Here is an 18,324-nt window from a genome sequence, read left to right as displayed (position 1 = left end):
CGGAGCCCGATGCAGGGCTCCATCTCACAACCCTGAGATCATGACCTGAGCTGAAATCAAGAGTCTGACGCTTGACTGACTGAGCCACCCAGGCACCCCCAAAGGATCCTTTTTTGACACTGAGTTTCTGTTTCTTTCCAGTGTGAGTATTTTGACCTCTCAAACAGACTGTGAACTCCCAGGATCAGGGGCCTTGTCCAAGCAGGAGAAAGAGTGCTAGCTGTAGGACAGGGCTCTGCCAGGGCAGGAAGGGTGAGGAAGTACATCATCAGGTTCTTTCTGGGTATTTACACAATTCGCTGAGCATCCAAAAGAAGCAGGAACTAGGCTCCAGGCTAACAACTTTGAAAGAAATGACCCAAATTGCATTTTAACCTATTGGAAACAATTGTCATCAGTAGACTTTCCATATTTTGGTTTGGATTATAGATTAATGCTGATAAATTGCTAGCTTGAAAGTCTTGGCACCTTCTTAATCTTTTATTATTATATTTGATCAACATATAAAACCCACTATAATCTTAAAAACTGGAAGATAGTGGGCTCCCAGCAAGGATAATTCAGACTTTAATTATAGCATTTTTATGCATGAGATTATAGTAAATACATGTTAAGTGATGGATTTGTGAGGGGCAGTAAATTCTACATTTTGTTTCCCCTCCTGATTATGGTTTTGTGAGGCACTTATTCAAAACTGAAGTCTTTCCATGGACAACTTTACAACTTGTCTCTCCTCAATTTCAGTCCAGTTTCAAGACAAATCTTAACCTACTAAAATGGTTAATTCTGGAGATTTTAATACTAATCCTGATGATGAAAAGAGGATTTTCGTGGTTTGTGTTCCACACTACTTCTGACACAGAGCCATCCTCCTGTTCTCTTTTTCTGATAAGTGCTTTAAATCTGCCTTTTGAGAACTGATTTCAGTGGGAATGTGGCTTTTCATATTCCATTATGTCAAGCTCAGTGTTCTGTATCGAATTGTTTATTTTGGAAGAAGTATGGTTAGATGAACTTTATGTTACTTCCCTTTCCCTGGGATTCTTTTAAAAAAGAAATGCCAACCATCTCAGTCAAATTTAGAAGGGAGAAATTAAACAAAAGCTCTAGTGGGTGACTTTCAGTAGGGTGAGTCAGTCCTCTCTCCTCATATGATTTTTAAATGCTCAGCTCAGCCATGGTCGTCTTCTCTACAGTAGTAGGTCCCTTACTCCAAAAGGTCAAGCAAGTACTATAGACAGACTGCCTTTTATTTTAATTTACACGTAGAAATGTAATCATTTTCCCAAACTTTTAAATTTAGATACAAGACCTCTCCTTCCTTCCTTCCTACCTTCCTTCCTTCCTTCCTTCCTTCCTTCCTTTGTTTTTATCTTTCTTTCAATAATTGGGTCCTCTGATTGGAATGAGATGTCATCGTTCTCAAAAATGCATCACCCAGAAGCCAGTTTTGGCTTCTGTAAGGTGAGACCTTAGACAGTAGTGATGCAATCTGTGCCCGATCCTTCTAGACTGCTCCCTCTTTCTTCCCTCAACCTTTTACTATTGCCTTGTGCTGGAATTTGTAAGAATTCCAGAGCATTCAGCCTGTTTTTCGTAGAAAACAACTCTCTTTCATTTAACACTAAATATCTCATCAGTTTGTACTGTACTTAATTTAGTTACCAAAATGAGACAAACAATCCAGTTGACTCTTGGTCACGCTAGAACCCAGCAGTGAGGAACAGAAGTCTGCGGGCACAGCAGAGATGAGCCTCCTGGCTGTAGGCTCTGAGTGTGCCCTGGGCACCAGCCTGTTTTATTTTGCAGAGGAAATAGAGGGCCCTGGTTAATCCAGCAGACTCATGCATGTCTGTTAACAGGGTTTCCTTTCTTCTTCTTCTGTAGATTTCATCTTATTTATTTATTTATTTTTAAAGATTTTATTTATTAGAGAGAGAGAGAGAGAATATGAGCAGGGGGAGAATCAGAGGGGGAAGGAGAAGCAGACTCCCTGCTGAGCCTGGAACCTGACCCGGGCTTGATCCCTGGACCGTGAGATCATGACCTGAGTCGAAGGCAGGTGTTTAACCGACTGAGCCACCCAGGTGCCCCAGGTTTCATCATTTTTAAAAAAATGATTTTATTTATTCACTTGACACACAGAGATCACAAGTAGGCAGAGAGGCAGGCAGAGAGGGAGGGGAAAGTAGGCTCCTTGCTGAGCAGAGAGCCCGATGCAGGGCTCGATCCCAGGACCCTGAGGTCATGACCTGAGCCAAAGGCAGAGTCTTAATGCACTGAGCCACCCAGGCGCCCCGGTTTCACCATTTTTAATGGGTTATAAGTTTGTAAGTACTTTTGGTTGCAGAAGAATGTCTAATAGCCCTCATAAGCTTAGAACACTTTTTTTTTCAGAGAGAGAGCATGCAAGCTGGGGTGGATGGGGAGGGGAAGAGGGAGAGAGAGACCCTCAAGTAGGCTCCACACTAGTGTGTAGCCTGCCACGGAGCTCAGTATCATGACCCTGAGATCATGACCTGAGCTGAAATCAAGAGTCAGACACCGAACCAACTGAGCCACTCAGGTGGCCTTCTTAGAACATTTTTTAACCTGGAAAGGACTCTAGAGATTACTCAGCTGCTGAGAAAATAGCAGATAGGTTATATACTTACCCTGGTACAATTGATCAGAGAATCCTGTTGATTAGATAATAACATCATAGGATCAGAAAGACCTAGTGGTATTCCAAACCCTTGCAGCTAGTAAGTAGTAGACTGAGGACTTGGAACCCAGTCTCTGACCCTCAATCCCATACTCTTTGTATTGTTTGTGGGCCCTAGGAGTTTGTACCCTTGTTGGGAAGATAAGCACATAAAAATAACTGACATCAGTGAGATGTGTGTTATGACAGATGTTGGTAGAGGGTATGGGGAAGCACAGAAAAGAAGGAACAAGTAAGACTTTCCAGAAAAGGTGACTTGGCTGCGAGTCCTGACAGATGTTTGTCTGGTAAAGAAGGTGAGGAAAGCATTTCAATCAAGAAGAATCCACATGAACAAAGCAAGCTTCTGGGCATGAAGAATCCTGTCTACTATATTAAAGGGTTTGTCGGGGGAGCTACTGTTGAATTTCCAGCACAAAGCATCCTGAATAGATTTGTATTTTAGATATAATATTCTTATGGCTGAATAGAGGGTAGGACTGGTGAGAGGGAACTGGACAATCTCTTGTGTTAGACAAGGACTTGAGAAATGAGGAGAAAGAATGTATTTGAGATTTAGGAAGTAAATCCGACTGGGCTCCGTGTTTGATTGGATGTGAGAGGTGAGGAAAAGAATAAGGTATCCCCCAGTTTATGACTCTACTGTAGGACATTGCATCTTGGTAGATGAGGTTGTTGCCGTTCCCAGATAGGAAGCACAGGTCAAGAGTTAGGGTGGGAGCCATGATGAGCTCATTTAGGGCATGTTGAGTTTGAATCTCATCTACATGGATACATTCAGTAGGGACTAGGGCACCTGAGTCTGGTGCTTAGGAACTGGAAGAATGAGCTGGAGAAACAGATTTTGGAGTCCCTAGCATATGCTTGATGGCTCAACCTGGTAGAATGGTTGAAAGAGGTAAGAAGAATATAAGACAAGAAGATGGCAGGAGATAGAACTTGGAAGAATGCTAGTATTAAAAGGGTGGGCAGAGCGAAGAATTGTGCCAAAGATGAGGATGGGCTCTAGAGGTAGGCTGAGAATCAGTAACGTCATGGAAGCTGAGAAAGGAGAGGTCTGGCAACTGACCACCAGGTTGAGAGCAGACCATTGCAACACAGAGGTCACAGGGAGACTTCAGTTTTGGTAGAGTGGTAGGGACAAAATCCCATGAAGGAGAGAACAATGAATTTGTTCCCTCTACCCAAAGTGGGTTGTGCATAGGCCTTCGAATTGGTGGAGTGAACTCATGCAAAACTGAGGCAGACCATGGAAGGTTGCTGCTTGCCATCTGCATCTGGGTCCCTGTGAGCAGACTAGTCAATGGTCTCAGTGAAAAGGACTGGGGCGTAGGACCCCTTCACCGCCAAACGCATATCCACCCTCTTTTATTATTTCCTTCTGGGCAGAAACTGAAGGCCCATGGAGATAGCCAACTGCAACTTTCTACTCTATTTGAGACAATGATGGCTTTCTCCCTCCCTAATATGTTTGTAGACATTTATTGAAATAATGTGCAAACAAGCTAATTCTCAACCTGAAGGACTTCTCACAAAGAAACTTTAGACATAGCATACTTAGCAAACAAAAAAAGACTTTCAACAAAGAACTTCTAGATATTACATAATCCTCCTTCCTCATTACACATTTACAGCACGTCTTCTGGGTGGAAAATAGAGATGGTGATTGGCTCCACTTCCTAGCCCATTTTCTCCCGACACAGCAGGGCGGTGGTGGGGGGTTGGGGGTAGGAGGTTGGGGGGAGTTCACTGTTGGGCAGGTCCACAGAGCCATTCAGGGAGACTTCCTGAGGACCTCCACCAACACCTGAGATCTTCCTTGCTACCCGTTGACGACCACCTGCAGTGCAAATCTGGGCTGGGGAGAAAGTAAACACAGGCCTGCCTGGCATTGTGAAATCCCACGTATGAGGTGACCGCACATAGTAGAGGAAGCACGCGGAACAGGCTTAAATTTCAGTAGAATAAAGACTAGAAAAGGTTGTACTTTAGAAGAATACTTAAAAGGACTGAGGATTATCTTCAGATAAAATATCTTGTTCTTTTTCCAGAGGAAATAGTAAAGACAACACTTAAAAAAAATATTAAGTGGTAAAAAAGTGTGTGTAGGGGAGGACTAGGAAAACTTACCACTTAAAATCTGAGAACAGATTTTTAAGGTAGTGGGTGGGACTGTCCCCCCCTCTTCTCACCTCTGATTCCCATTCCGTCCACAAGTTCAAAATGGAGAAGGTAACTGATGGTTCCTTCCCACCTATATTTTTATGGAAAAATCTAATAGGGAACCAATGTAACAGGGAGAATGGTGTTCTCTTTACCCACTTCCAGAAGTTATGGTGCTTGAATCTTAGTGAACTGGCTTTGAAGCCCAGTTCTGCTGTTTTCTGGACATAACCTCCCTGAGTCTCAGTTGTCTTACTGACCAAAAGGGGAAAATAATGTTTGCCTATAGAGTTATTCTGAGGGTTGAATGAGAAGATGTACACAGAGTAACCAATAGAATGCCCAATTAATGTTAGATTCCCTTCCCCTCCAGAATGAAGGGTTGAAGTGAGAAGAAGTTCAGTGATTTCTCTCCAGTTTAAATGAACCCATCCTACCGTGTCTTCTATGCTGGTTTGGGAGGATGGACCAGGCTGGGTATTGCTGCTGAGCTGGAACTCTAACCCCAAGGGAGGATGGGGTGGACTGGGGTTGGGCCTAAGGCAAGGATGTCCTTTCCTGGCAGCTACAATCAATGCTTGTTTCCAGAAAGAAAGAATTGGATTATGTCTGAGGTCAAAGCTATAGATACAGGTCCAGATGGATCCTGAGGGTAAAGGGGCCTGGGGAGCCAAGATGTTTGGCCAACAGGGAGTCTGAGGAACAGAAACCTGGAATAGTGTGTGTGGAGGACCGTGGTCTGTGTGACAACTCAGAACCTCTTAAAGGGCCTGGGGCAGAATGAACATTCTGTGCAGTGTGGTTATTGGCCTCCAGAGGATCTCTGAGAATCTCAGCTGCCACATGAGACATTCTGGCTTCCTTCTCCACTTTATCTTGTGAGGCTAGTTAAGGCCAATGCAATGTGGCTGTCGAACAGGGTAATTCACAAGTACACTCTGCTGTGCTAGATCGGGCCAACTGGGAACATCATAGGGAGTTATGAAAATAATTAAAAAAAGGCAAAATAGCCACAGATTGCTAAGCAGAGCCAATAGCTACAACTCCCTACCAGATTTTGAGACCTGGGTTATGACTCATGAAGCAGAGAGACAGAGAGAGAACATTTCTGCAAGCAGAAGACACCAGCTGGTCCTCAGAAGAAGAACATTCCAGTATGAGGGAAGGGGCGGTTTAGTACCTTAGTCGAGGACAAGGGCTTGGGGATGAGGATTGTTCTACCATGAACTGGATTGTTCTATCATGAACTGGAGCAAGTTACTTCTTTCAGTTTTCTCCTCTTGAAAAGACGATGGATATGCACCATCAACTCTCTAGAAGGACACATGTTTTAGGAGAAATCTGCATAGATGGGGACTGAGATGGAGGAGAGACTTTATACTTTATATCTTTATACATTTTAATTTTGAACTATGTGGATGTATGTCCTATTAAAAACCTAAATGAGAAAAACAAAAAAGACAAGTGATGATAGTTTATGCCTTACAGAATTACACAGGCCTGACAGATGACAATCACTCATGTAATTTACAGTTGTTACTATTATTATTAATACAGGGACACTGGCTGGGCCATCTGCTAGTGGTTTTCACCATGATATGCCTTTTTTTAAGATTTTATTTTTATTTATTTGAGAGAGAGATAGAGAGCACATAAGCAGGAGGAGGGGCAGAGGGAGAAGCAGACTCCCTGCTGAGCAGGAAGCCCTATGTGGGACTCAATCCCAGGACCCTGAGATCATGACCCAAGCCAAAGGGAGACACTTAACTGACTGAGCCACCCAGGTGCCCCTCACCCTAATATTCTTGGTGTAGTCTCTTTGCCACATATCCAGATTGACCCTATATGCACTGGCCTTCCATTATGTTTATAACCAGGGGTATAAATTCAGCTTCTTAAAGCAGCCATGTAAATGGATAAAATGAATTAAATGAGTACCACTAGTAAATTAGGTTGTAAAATATATATGTGTATATTTTTACTTTTAACACATTTTAGAGAATTATATTAAATTGTTGACAGTGGCACCTGGCACTGTATAATGAACACCTACTGATCTTTACCTATATTCACCAGTTGTTAACATTTTGACGCTTGCATTCTTTCATAAACACACACACACACCCATATTTTTTTCCCTTTTTTAAAAAATTTATTTTCAGCATAACAGTATTCATTGTTTTTGCACCACACCCAGTGCTCCATGCAATCCGTGCCCTCTCTAATACCCACCACCTGGTTCCCCCAACTGCCCACCCCCCGCCCCTTCAAACCCCTCAGATTGTTTTTCAGAGTCCATAGTCTCTCATGGTTCACCTCCCCTTCTAATTTCCCCCAATTCCCTTCTCCTCTCTAACTCCCCTTGTCCTCCATGCTATTTGTTATGCTCCACAAATAAGTGAAACCATATGATAATTGACTCTCTACTTGACTTATTTCACTCAGCATAATTGCTTCCAGTCCCGTCCATGTTGCTACAAAAGTTGGGTATTCATCCTTTCTGATGGAGGCGTAATACTCCATAGTGTATATGGACCACATCTTCCTTATCCATTCGTCCGTTGAAGGGCATCTTGGTTCTTTCCACAGTTTGGCGACCGTGGCCATTGCTGCTATAAACATTGAGGTACAGATGGCCCTTCTTTTCACTACATCTGTAACTTTGGGGTAAATACCCAGTAACTTGACCCAATTGCAGGGTCATAGGGAAGCTCTATTTTTAATTTCTTGAGGAATCTCCACACTGTTTTCCAAAGTGGCTGCACCAACTTGCATTCCCACCAACAGTGTAAGAGGGTTCCCCTTTCTCCACATCCCCTCCAACACATGTTGTTTCCTGTCTTGCTAATTTTGGCCATTCTAACTGGTGTAAGGTGATATCTCAATGTGGTTTTAATTTGAATCTCCCTGATGGCTAGTGATGATGAACATTTTTTCATGTGTCTGATAGCCATTTGTATGTCTTCATTGGAGAAGTGTCTTTTCATATCTTCTGCCCATTTTTTGATACGATTATCTGTTTTGTGTGTGTTGAGTTTGAGGAGTTCTTTATAAATCCTGGATATCAACCTTTAGTCTATACTGTCATTTGCAAATATCTTCTCCCATTCCGTGAGTTGTCTTTGTTTTCTTGACTGTTTCCTTTGCTGTTCAGAAGCTTTTGATTTTGATGAAGTCCCAAAAGTTTATTTTTGCTTTTGTTTCCTTTGCCTTTCGAGACATATCTTGAAAGAAGTTGCTGTGGCTGGTATCGAAGAGATTACTGCCTATGTTCTCCTCTAGGATTCTGATGGATTCCTGTCTCATGTTGAGGTCTTTTATCCATTTTGAGTTTATCTTTGTGTACGGTGTAAGAGAATGGTTGAGTTTCATTCTTCTACATATAGCTGTCCAGTTTTCCCAGCACCATTTATTGAAGAGACTGTCTTTTTTCCACTGTATATTTTTTCCTGTTTTGTCGAAGATTATTTGACCATAGAGTTGAGGATCCACATCTGGGCTCTCTACTCTGTTCCACAGGTCTATGTGTCTGTTTTTATGCCAGTACCATGCTGTCCTGGTGATCACAGCTTTGTAGTAAAGCTTGAAATCAGGTAACGTGATGCCCCCAATTTTATTTTTGTTTTTCAACATTTCCTTAGTGATTCGGGGTCTCTTCTGATTCCATACAAATTTTTGGATTATTTGCTCCAGCTCTTTGAAAAATACCGGTGGAATTTTGATCGGAATGGCATTAAAAGTATAGATTGATCTAGGCAGTATAGACATTTTAACAATGTTTATTCTTCTGATCCAAGAGCATGGAATGGTCTTCCATCTTTTTGTGTCTTCTTCAATTTCTTTCATGAGTGTTCTGTAGTTCCTTGAGTACAGATCCTTTACCTCTTTGGTTAGGTTTATTCCCAGGTATCTTATGGTTCTTGGTGCTATAGTAAATGGAATAGATTCTCTAATTTCCCTTTCTGTATTTTCATTGTTAGTGTATAAGAAAGCCACTGATTACTGTACATTGACTTTGTATCCTGCCACGTTACTGAATTGCTGTATGAGTTCTAGTAGTTTGGGGGTGGAGTCTTTTGGGTTTTCCATATAAAGAATCATGTCATCTGTGAAGAGAGAGAGTTTGACTTCTTCATTGCCAATTTGGATCCCTTTTATTTCTCTTTGTTGTCTGATTGCTGTTGCTAGGACTTCTAATACTATGTTGAACAAGAGTGGTGAGAGTGGGCATCCTTGTCATGTTCCTGACCTCAACGGTAAGGCTGCAAGCTTTTTCCCATTGAGGATGATATTTGCTGTGGGACTTTCATAGATAGATTTTATGAAGTTCAGGAATGTTCCCTCTATCCCTATATTTTGAAGTGTTTTAATCAGGAACGGATGCTAGATTTTGTCAAATGCTTTTTCTGCACCAATTGAGAGGACCATGTGGTTCTTCTCTCTTCTCATATTAATATTAATATTAAATTTATATTAAATTTATTATATTATTATATATTATTATAAATTAATATTAAATTTATATAAATTTATTAAATTTATTAAAATTAATATTAATATTAATTTGTTCTATCACATTGATTGATGTGCGAATGTTGAACCATCCTTGTAGCCCAGGGATGAATCCCACCTGGTCATGATGGATAATCTTTTTAATGTGCTGTTGGATCCTGTTTGCTAGGATCTTGTTGAGAATCTTAGCATCCATATTCATCAGTGATATTGGTCTGAAATTCTCCTTTTTGGTACCAAAAGACTGAGATTATTCCCTGCATATTCTCAGATCACAATGCTTTGAAACTGGAGCTCAATCACAAGGAAAAGTTCAGAAGGAACTCAAACACCTGGAAGCTAAAGACCACCTTGCTTAAGAATGCTTGGATCAACCAGGAGATAAAAGAAGAACTGAAACAATTCATGGAATCCAATGAGAATGAAGACACTTTGGTCCAAAACCTATGGGATACAGCAAAGGCGGTCCTAAGGGGGAAATACATAGCCATCCAAGCCTCCCTCAAAAAAATTGAAAAATCCAGAACACACCAGCTGTCTCTACACCTTAAAGAACTGGAGAATCAACAACAAATCAAACCAACTCCACACATAAGAAGGGAAATAATCAAGATCAGAGTTGAGATCAATAATGTAGAAACCAGAGATACAGTAGAACTTATCAATGAAACTAGAAGCTGGTTTTTTGAAAGAATCAATAATATCGATAAACCATTGGCCACACTAATCCAAAAGAAAAGAGAGAAAGTCCATATTAATAAAATTATGAATGAAAAGGGAGAGATCACAACTAACACCAAGGAAGTAGTGATGATGAAGGAAGTAGAAACAATCATCAGAAGTTATTATCAACAGTTATATGCCAATACGTTAAGCAACCTAGATGAAATGGATGCATTCCTGGAAAACTATGAACTCCCAAAATTGAACCAGGAAGAAATTCACAATCTGAATAGACCAATATATAGTAACGAGATTGAAGCAGTGATCAAAAACCTCCCAAAAAACAAGAGCCCAGGACCTGATGGAGTCCCTGGGGAATTCTACCAAACTTTCAAAGAAGAAATAACACCTATTCTCCTGAAGCTGTTTCAAAAAATTGAAGCAGAAGGAAAACTTCCAGACTCTTTTTTTTTTTTTTTTTTTTTTTTTTTACGATTTGAATGTTAGTTGTTGATATGTCACTTACATCTGTAAATACTTCGGCTTGTGCTTTCCAAGTATGAGGACAGTCCCCCACGTGACCGCAATACAATGCTCAAAGCTAGAAAATTTAACCATCGCAAAAGGCTATTTATCTAATGTGCAGTTTAGATTTCCATGTCCCCAAGTGTTCTAGTAAATGTTCTTTATAGTCACTTGTTTTCTGATCCAGAATCCTGTGTTAGATCTTCCATTGTATTCTGGTTGTCTTCTTTTAGCCTAGAAGTTTAAGTAGGCTTGTTTTGTTTTCCCATGGCATTGACATTTTTGAAGAGTTGAGGTCAGGTTCTGCTTTACCCTCCCCGCCTCAGTGCCCTTCAATTTGTATCTATTTCCTTATAATTAGACTTAGGTTAAATTCTTTGGCAGGAATACTACAATAGATGATGTTCCGATGCCATTTTTTTTTTTTTAATATGGAATGCTCCATGAATTTGTGTGTCATCCTTGGGTAGAGGGTCATGCTAAATCTCCGTGTCATTCCAGTTTTAATATCTATGCTGCCAAAGTAAGCACCTAATGCCATGTTTTATAATTTTTTTCCTACCCTTCTCTTTTACATATGTGAAACTAGGAGTGATTTTTAAAAATTCTAATATTTTTATTTTCAAATATCCAGCAGGTCAGTTACTGGTCAGTGACTCTGGTCATCACGTCATCACTGAAGCAGTGGGCTATTTGTACAGATCGCTTGATTTAAGGGCGACCTACCTGGGATCTTCTCATTCATCAATCCATGGAATCCTGCAGTGAGTTTCTGTTCTGTGTCTCAACAAGAAAGGTGCTTCTGGCTATTCACCTTAGATATGTGACCTCTCGACAATTTTTTTTTAAATCTTTTGCAGGCTGCTGAGGGAAATTGAATGGATCAGAAGTAGGAAATGTTGGTCTCAAGGCGTGAACCGTCAGTATTCTGAGGGTTCCAGGAATGGCACCTCATTATGCGACCACTTGCTTAAATTAAACTACCGCAGTGCTCAAAGTTCTAATACAGTGAGCTCTGCAATATGCATGAACACAGATAAGCTACAGAGAGCTAAAAGCATGGACTTGGCAGCTCATACAATTTCAGATAAATCAAAATGTGCTTCCGGTAAAGGGAAAAAGGTCTTGAGACCCGTTATTTCTGTTTCTATTGAGAAGACCCCACAGAAGACACAAAATAATCTTGAGCTATGGAATGGCCCAGAGAAAGAAGCTTCACTGAAAAAACAAGATTATTCCTCTAAGATCTTATCTTTGGGTAAAACGGATGGTGTCGTTAAGTTTTCACGGCAAAGGATTTTGTCAGCTAAAGGCAAGAGTGAAAAAGGCCAAATCACCACAATTTACAGGCGTCCCTTGGTAGTAGGGTCTTTTAATACAAATAATCCCTGGGAATCCGTATCTGAGTTCATATCAGAAAAGTGGCTTTTTCATAGCCCAGACTACAGTTCAGTTTCCCAGAAGAGTTGTTTTGAGAGAAGACCTCAGTTTGAAACCAAATTGTTGAAGACCTCACATGATACTAATAAAGTATAAAAATTATCATGGGCTTTTTGTGTCTCTAATTTCTTTTTAGTTGTCTTTGGAACTCTTTGATGAGATATTTTCTCTTATCACTCTTAGAGGTGATGATAATCAAAGTCTAGGGTTTTGATTTTTTTTTAGCTCTTTAAAATGTAATAGATCTTAGCTAAAAAAGAACAATTTTGATGTGATTCACATTTGTATGGTAGGTAGAAGAATGTTGCTCTCACAGGGTTCCGTGTCTAAAAATATGCTAAAGCAGTACTATTAAAGTTCTAATTATGTTACAATTATGTTGCTATAGTTTATTTTGGATTTATGAATTGATTTTCCATGTAAAAATTTATAATTGCTAGCACCAACACTTTTTTTTATGAAACATGAATAAGAAAAGATAAACTGGAATAAACCAAAACTGTAAAGTAAGTTCAGTGTCCCAGAGCCCATGGGTTTGATATCTGTTTTAAACGTAACAATTGCCTCTCACCAGTGATTTTTTACCCATTAACTGTTAAGGATTACTTATTGGTTACCTCATCACCCAACTAAATCCTACATACTATGTTAGGAAGCCAAACGGAAGAATGGACTCAGCTGTATGACTTCAGGATAATTAGTTCACTTCTCTTAGCCTCAGTTTCTTTAGTTATAAAATGGCAGAAATCCCAGCGCCTGCTTTTCAGGATTGCCGAGAGGACTGCATTAGATAATGCACACAGTGAGCTTTTTTTTTTTTTTTTTTTTAAATTTTTTTATTTTTTCAGCATAACAGTATTCATTATTTTTGCACCACACCCAGTGCTCCATGCAATCCGTGCCCTCTACAATACCCACCACCTGGTGCCCCCAACCTCCCACCCCCCACCCCTTCAAAATTCTCAGATCGTTTTTCAGAGTCCATAGTCTCTCATGGTTCACCTCCCCTTCCAATTTCCCTCAACTCCCTTCTCCTTTCCATCTCCCCTTGTCCTCCATGCTATTTGTTATGCTCCACAAATAAGTGAAACCATATGATAATTGACACTCTCTGCTTGACTTATTTCACTCAGCATAATCTCTTCCACACAGTGAGCTTTTAATGAACAGTAGTTGTTCTTTGTAACGGTCTAACTCAGAAGCCACCTTGTTCCAGGAAGCATCCTCCCACCCCTCCAGCCCATAATTTAAACATACGTGAACGCTTGGGTTGTTTTAAATCGTGTCCTATTTCACACACGGCAGGCAGTGTGGTCTCCCAGGCCGTGTGCCAGCCTGGAGAGTTTTCCCTGCCCTCCACTGGACACCCTGCTCATCGGTAACCACAGTAACCAAGAGCTTGGGAAGTCCTCTACCTTCAATGATTCTCAGCCGGGTTCTGGGTGGGCAGCATCAGTCTTGCCTGTAGCAGCCAAGTCGGCTTCAGCCACACAGAAATGTCGCATGCGGGGGTTACTGTTTGTTTTTGGCGCAACCACAATGCACAGGACAGGTGCAGCCTCGCAGATCTGGAGGAAGACAGGTGCACCGCCCCTGTGAGCGTGAGCAGGAGCCGGAGGAGCAGGGTGGCGGTGTCCTGAGGGCCTCCCTCTCGAGCCAGGAATCCCTGGAGGGGCACTGTCCTTTTAGGCTATGCAGTGGGCGGGGGCGGGGGAAGAAGATGACCTTCAAACACATCCGCCCACATATGGGATCTGGCCGAGTTGGTCTCTTACGGAAGGCACTGTAAAGATCTAAGCCCGGGGATCCAGGGTCTTCCCAGACTGGCCTCTGCCCCCGTCTTTCGCCGGGCAGAGCCCCGCCCCGACGCTTGCCCTGTAGGACTGGGCCCCGCCCCGGGTCCCGCCCCGGGCCCCGCCCACGCCGGACAGGCCCCGCCTCCGCCCCCGCCCCCGCGGTGGCTCCGCCTCCGAAGCGGCCAAAAGGGCGGGCCGCGCCGCCGCCACGTGCTCAGACGCAGGGAGCTGCCCGCTAGCGGGCTGAGCGCAGGCGGAGTCCTGGCGTCCTGCTCCGGGTGCCACTCGCAGCAGGGCGGCGGCAAGCATGGCCACGGCGGCGGCTGTGGCGGTTGCCCGTGGGGCCGGGGCGAGGGCGGCGGCGGCCCTGCGGGGTGGCTGCGGGAGTGCGGCCCGGGGGCGGCCGCGCGCGGGCCCCGCACGGCCCTTGTGCACAGCACCTGGGACGGCCCCGGACATGAAAGGCTACTTGTGGGAGCGCTACCGGGAGGCGAAGAGGAGCACGGACGGTGAGTGCGGCGACGCCCGCAGAACCTCCGGTCCCTGGGAGCCCGTCGCAGGCGGTCGGCGGGGAAGCGGGCAGCCTCCGACCCGCGCCGGCCCCGCTGCTGACCTCTCGGCCACTCTAATCGTGACCCTCGGTCGCCCTCAGTTCCAGCTGAGGCGACTCCTCTGCAGTGCGATTCCGGGAAACGCGGAAAAATGCGCCTCCAGAAACTTTATAAATTTGCTTTCTCCTGTCGGGAAAGCAGTTTTATAAATTCTTGCGATTTTTAACCAGAAATTCGCATCGGAAGTGCTTTGGTCTCCACGGGCATCGCTTGGGAGACAGCGGCCCCCACGCACACCGTTAGGTATTGTTAGTAACCGGCAGTAATAATAGAAACAGCCGGAGTCCGGCAGGCGGCGAGTTCCTACCGAGCTGAGCTGCCAGGCAGGTGGTAGTGGCTGGAGTTGATTTTCCTTTTTTTTGTTCTGTTTCTTGTGTGTGGTTTCGTTTTGTTTAGTTTTCTGCTGTGTTTGACATAGGAGAGGTCCCAAGTTGACAGTGTTCTGAGTTGTCTACTAACTTAATTGAGGAGGGAGTTCCAGGGAGTGACTCCTTAGTTGCCAGGTGAACATAAAATCAACTTGGTTCTGTGGTTAGTTAGTAAGGGAGATGGACAGAGGCAGAAAGAGGCCAAGATAAATGATAGGGCCAGGCCCACCAGCTGTCTGCTTGAATTCTAATACCTACGAGGGAATATTTGTGCCACATCCCCATCCTGCAGATGGGAAAAGCAAGACTCAAGTTGAAGGAACCTGGCCAAGGTCACACCTTGACCTGGGGTCTGACTCCACCCCTAACCCTCTGTCCTGTTTCCTTTGCTGCCCTACCTTCCTCTAGCAGCTGGCTGTTGGGGAGCTGGTGTAAAGGGCCAGTGATAAGTCATTGGTGCTGCTTCTTTCAAGGAAGATTTAGAATCGAAATATTTGTACTGTTGCTGGGAGTGAGGTGGGGTGGAGATAGCAAGTGGAGATAAGGGGACTATTTGGTCGGAGAGAACGTTTGGTAGGATCACATTTTCAGTCTTCTGGCCAGAAGTCAGTTTAATGAAAGAAAGCAAGGGGGTTCTTTTCACCAACTGGGATACTTTTCTGAGGGAACTCAAAAGAGGCTAGCAATACAGACTTCTGTGAAATAGGGCTTTTTAGTTTTCCTTTGCTCAGAGTTAAAATGTGTACCCTTTTTTGAAGTAGTTGTGTGGTATGGTGGAAAGAAGACTGGCTTTGCAGATGCTGGAAATGGCAGATCTTAGATGAAAGAAATATAGAACATCTACCTCAGCTTTAAGACTTGAAAGACTTAAAAATTTTTTTTTTAAAAAAAGATTTTATTTATTTGAGAGAGAGGACTCGTGGACATGGAAAGGGGTAAGGGCAGAGGCAGAGGGAAAATCAGGCTCCTGACTGAGGAGGGAGCCAGATGTGGGGCTCAATCCTGGGTGTCCGCAATCATGACCTGAGCGGAAGGCAGATTCTCAACTGACTGAGCCACCCAGATGTCCCACAAGACATTTTTTAATTGAAATTTTTAATTGCGATAATTGTATATTACATGCAGTTGTAAAAATTAGTACAGGGCGATCTGGGATACCCTTTACCCAGTTTCTCCCAGTGGTAACATTTTGCCAAACAATTATGTATTATCTCAAGCAGTATATTGATACTGACCCATTTCACAGATCTTAGAGTCCTCTGCTTCTCTTTTACTTGTGTTTGCCTATTTAGTTCTATACAGTTTTATCACATGTACGTTCGAGCATCCAGCTCTACGGGCAAGATACAGAATAGATCTTTACAAGGATCTCTCACATTAGCTTTAGAGCCATACCCCCGCTGCTTTGTGTAGTCTCTGGGGAATTATCTGTTCTCCATTTCAGAAGTGTTCTGTAGAAGGAATCATGGAGTATGTGACCTTTTGGAATCGGCTTTTGAGACTGAGCATAATTCTCTGCAGAACTGTCCAGGTGGTTCTGTGTATTGTATCCATAGTGCGTTTTTTAATTGCTGAGTAGCGTTCCACGGAGGGCGTGTACCACAGTTTAACCATTCTTTTTTGTTTTGCTTTTTTAAACTAGGGTGAACCACTTAACTATACTTCACACACTAAGGGATATCTGGATTGCTCCCAGTTTTTGACTATTATTAATCTGCTGTAAACATTTGTGTATTCGTTTTTGTGTGAACACATGTTTTCATTTCTCTAAATGCCATGGTTCAGTTGCATGGTAATTGTACGTTTAGTTTTATAAGAAACTTCGGGCCGCGTGGTCGCCATTCTTCGTGAAGCTTCAGTTTCATCATCTGTAAAATGGGATGCCGGTAGTACCGCATTACAGGGTCTGATGAGGAATGAATGCATCCATCCATGCAAGGTGTGTAGAAGGTGGGTGAGACAGTTGAAGTATTGGGTGAGAAAGATGAGCATCGGGCCAGAGTTTGGGGTTTGGGGTGTGATAATCAGAGTGAAATTTGGAGTATGTCAGCTCGGAGGAGATTTTGGAGACTTAATTACCTCTGTGAGCTCAGGTGCAGGTTACTTTTCTCTCTGACCTCAGTCTCCTCACTTGTAACCTGGGATAATGTGGGGATTTTCAGCACGGGCTTAGCACCCAGCAGATGGACAGTAGTTAGTAGCTATTATTATTAGTTACTAAATAACCTATAGTTTTAGACAAATGCTTAGTGAGGGGTGGAGGTGGGTTATTAAGCTCTAGGGTCTAGGTCCCTAGACCTAGAGGTCAGCTTGGGGGAGTGCTAAACTTGACCAAGACACCTGATCTCTCTAGCTTCGGTGTCTCTCTCTGTAGAATGAGGCCCCTGGACTAAAGACTGTGTTACGGGTCTGAAGCAGGTATTCCGTGTGTCCTGTCCCCATCTTCATGCCCCCAGTGCATACCCGTGAGGTCCCTGTCTCACCCCTGAGAACACAGGGACTTTCATTTGACTTTTCTTTCCTTTTTCACCCTGTCTGGGGCTGCAGGATCCCTATTGGCCCTTCCCGAAGACTGTAAGAGTGTATACATCCCACGCTTAGATGGGTTTGTTCAAGAATTTATTAAGTACTTAGCCGTCGACTTAAAGGCTGTTGATTCAGACAGGCAGGTCTAGAGTGAGGGGCCCACAGTGGGTGAGTCCCTGCCTGCACCCAGTGTGGGACTGCTGTCACATGGATGGGGAGACTGGTAACAGATAAGTGACAGCCAGCTTGGGGTAAAAAAGAGTCCCCAAGGGCTTTGGCATTGAGCAGGTGGCTGTTCAGGTACACAGGGGATGCGGAGAAACTCTAGGGGCTGATACCTGAGCTGTGTCTGTAGGAATGAGAGGTCAGAAAAAATATCGATAATCAATCAAAAACATGTAGTTTTTTTTTTTTTTCCAGTTTAGAAGAGAAGAAAAGAATTGTTTTTTCTCATTTTTGGTTATTGCTTTCTGGTAATTGGATCTCTTGCCTAATCCAAACAGTCTGCTCAGGTGTCTTCTCTTTGACGGGTCTCCCATAATGAAGCCTGTTCAGGGAAGAGATGAGTTTTACCCTTTCTCTCCCACACCCACCCATTTTAATTTATTTTTTTGCATTTTTATTTCTTATTTTTTTAAGAGTGAGGGAGCACGTGCATGAGTGGGGTGGGGGTGGAGGGGCAGAGGGAGAGAGGGAATCCCACGCAGTCTCCTGCCTGACATGAGGCTTAATCTCATGACCCCGATATCATGACCTGAGCTGAAATAAAAGATGGACACTTAATGCACTGAGCCACCCACGTGCCCCAGCTCCATTTTTTAAAAGGTTTTTTAACCTTTTAAAAAATAAACTTTAGGGGCGCCTGGGTGGCTCAGTGGGTTAGGCCGCTGCCTTCGGCTCGGGTCATGATCTCAGGGTCCTGGGATCGAGTCCCGCATCGGGCTCTCTGCTCAGCGGGGAGCCTGCTTCCCTCTCTCTCTCTCTCTCTCTCTGCCTGCCTCTCTGTCTACTTGTGA

At 43.3% G+C, this 18,324-nt stretch overlaps 2 protein-coding genes and 1 non-coding gene across 3 annotated transcripts in view; 2 read left to right on the top strand and 1 right to left on the bottom strand.

Moving 5' to 3' along the window:
* The window catches only part of LOC125107005 (putative tetratricopeptide repeat protein 41), a 96,174-nt gene extending 84,071 nt beyond the window's left edge, over nucleotides 1-12,103 (top strand). The window contains exons 14-15 of the mRNA XM_047741547.1: nucleotides 11,202-11,331; nucleotides 11,428-12,103. Of these exons, the coding sequence (XP_047597503.1) occupies nucleotides 11,202-11,331; nucleotides 11,428-12,103 (806 nt within the window). The remainder of the gene's footprint in view (nucleotides 1-11,201; nucleotides 11,332-11,427) is intronic.
* LOC125108110 (U6 spliceosomal RNA) lies at nucleotides 10,993-11,098 on the bottom strand. The gene has a single exon (XR_007129793.1). It is a non-coding gene; the product is annotated as a U6 spliceosomal RNA (small nuclear RNA).
* Nucleotides 12,104-14,026: 1,923 nt separating the features above from the next.
* NT5DC3 (5'-nucleotidase domain containing 3) overlaps nucleotides 14,027-18,324 on the top strand; it is a 62,316-nt gene continuing 58,018 nt past the window's right edge. The window contains exon 1 of the mRNA XM_047741351.1: nucleotides 14,027-14,312. Within this exon, the coding sequence (XP_047597307.1) occupies nucleotides 14,111-14,312 (202 nt within the window). The 5' untranslated portion in view covers nucleotides 14,027-14,110. The remainder of the gene's footprint in view (nucleotides 14,313-18,324) is intronic.

Source organism: Lutra lutra, chromosome 8 (genome assembly GCF_902655055.1).
Source record: "Lutra lutra chromosome 8, mLutLut1.2, whole genome shotgun sequence".
Taxonomy (NCBI): Eukaryota; Metazoa; Chordata; class Mammalia; order Carnivora; family Mustelidae; genus Lutra; species Lutra lutra.
This window is presented reverse-complemented; position numbering and strand designations above follow the sequence as displayed.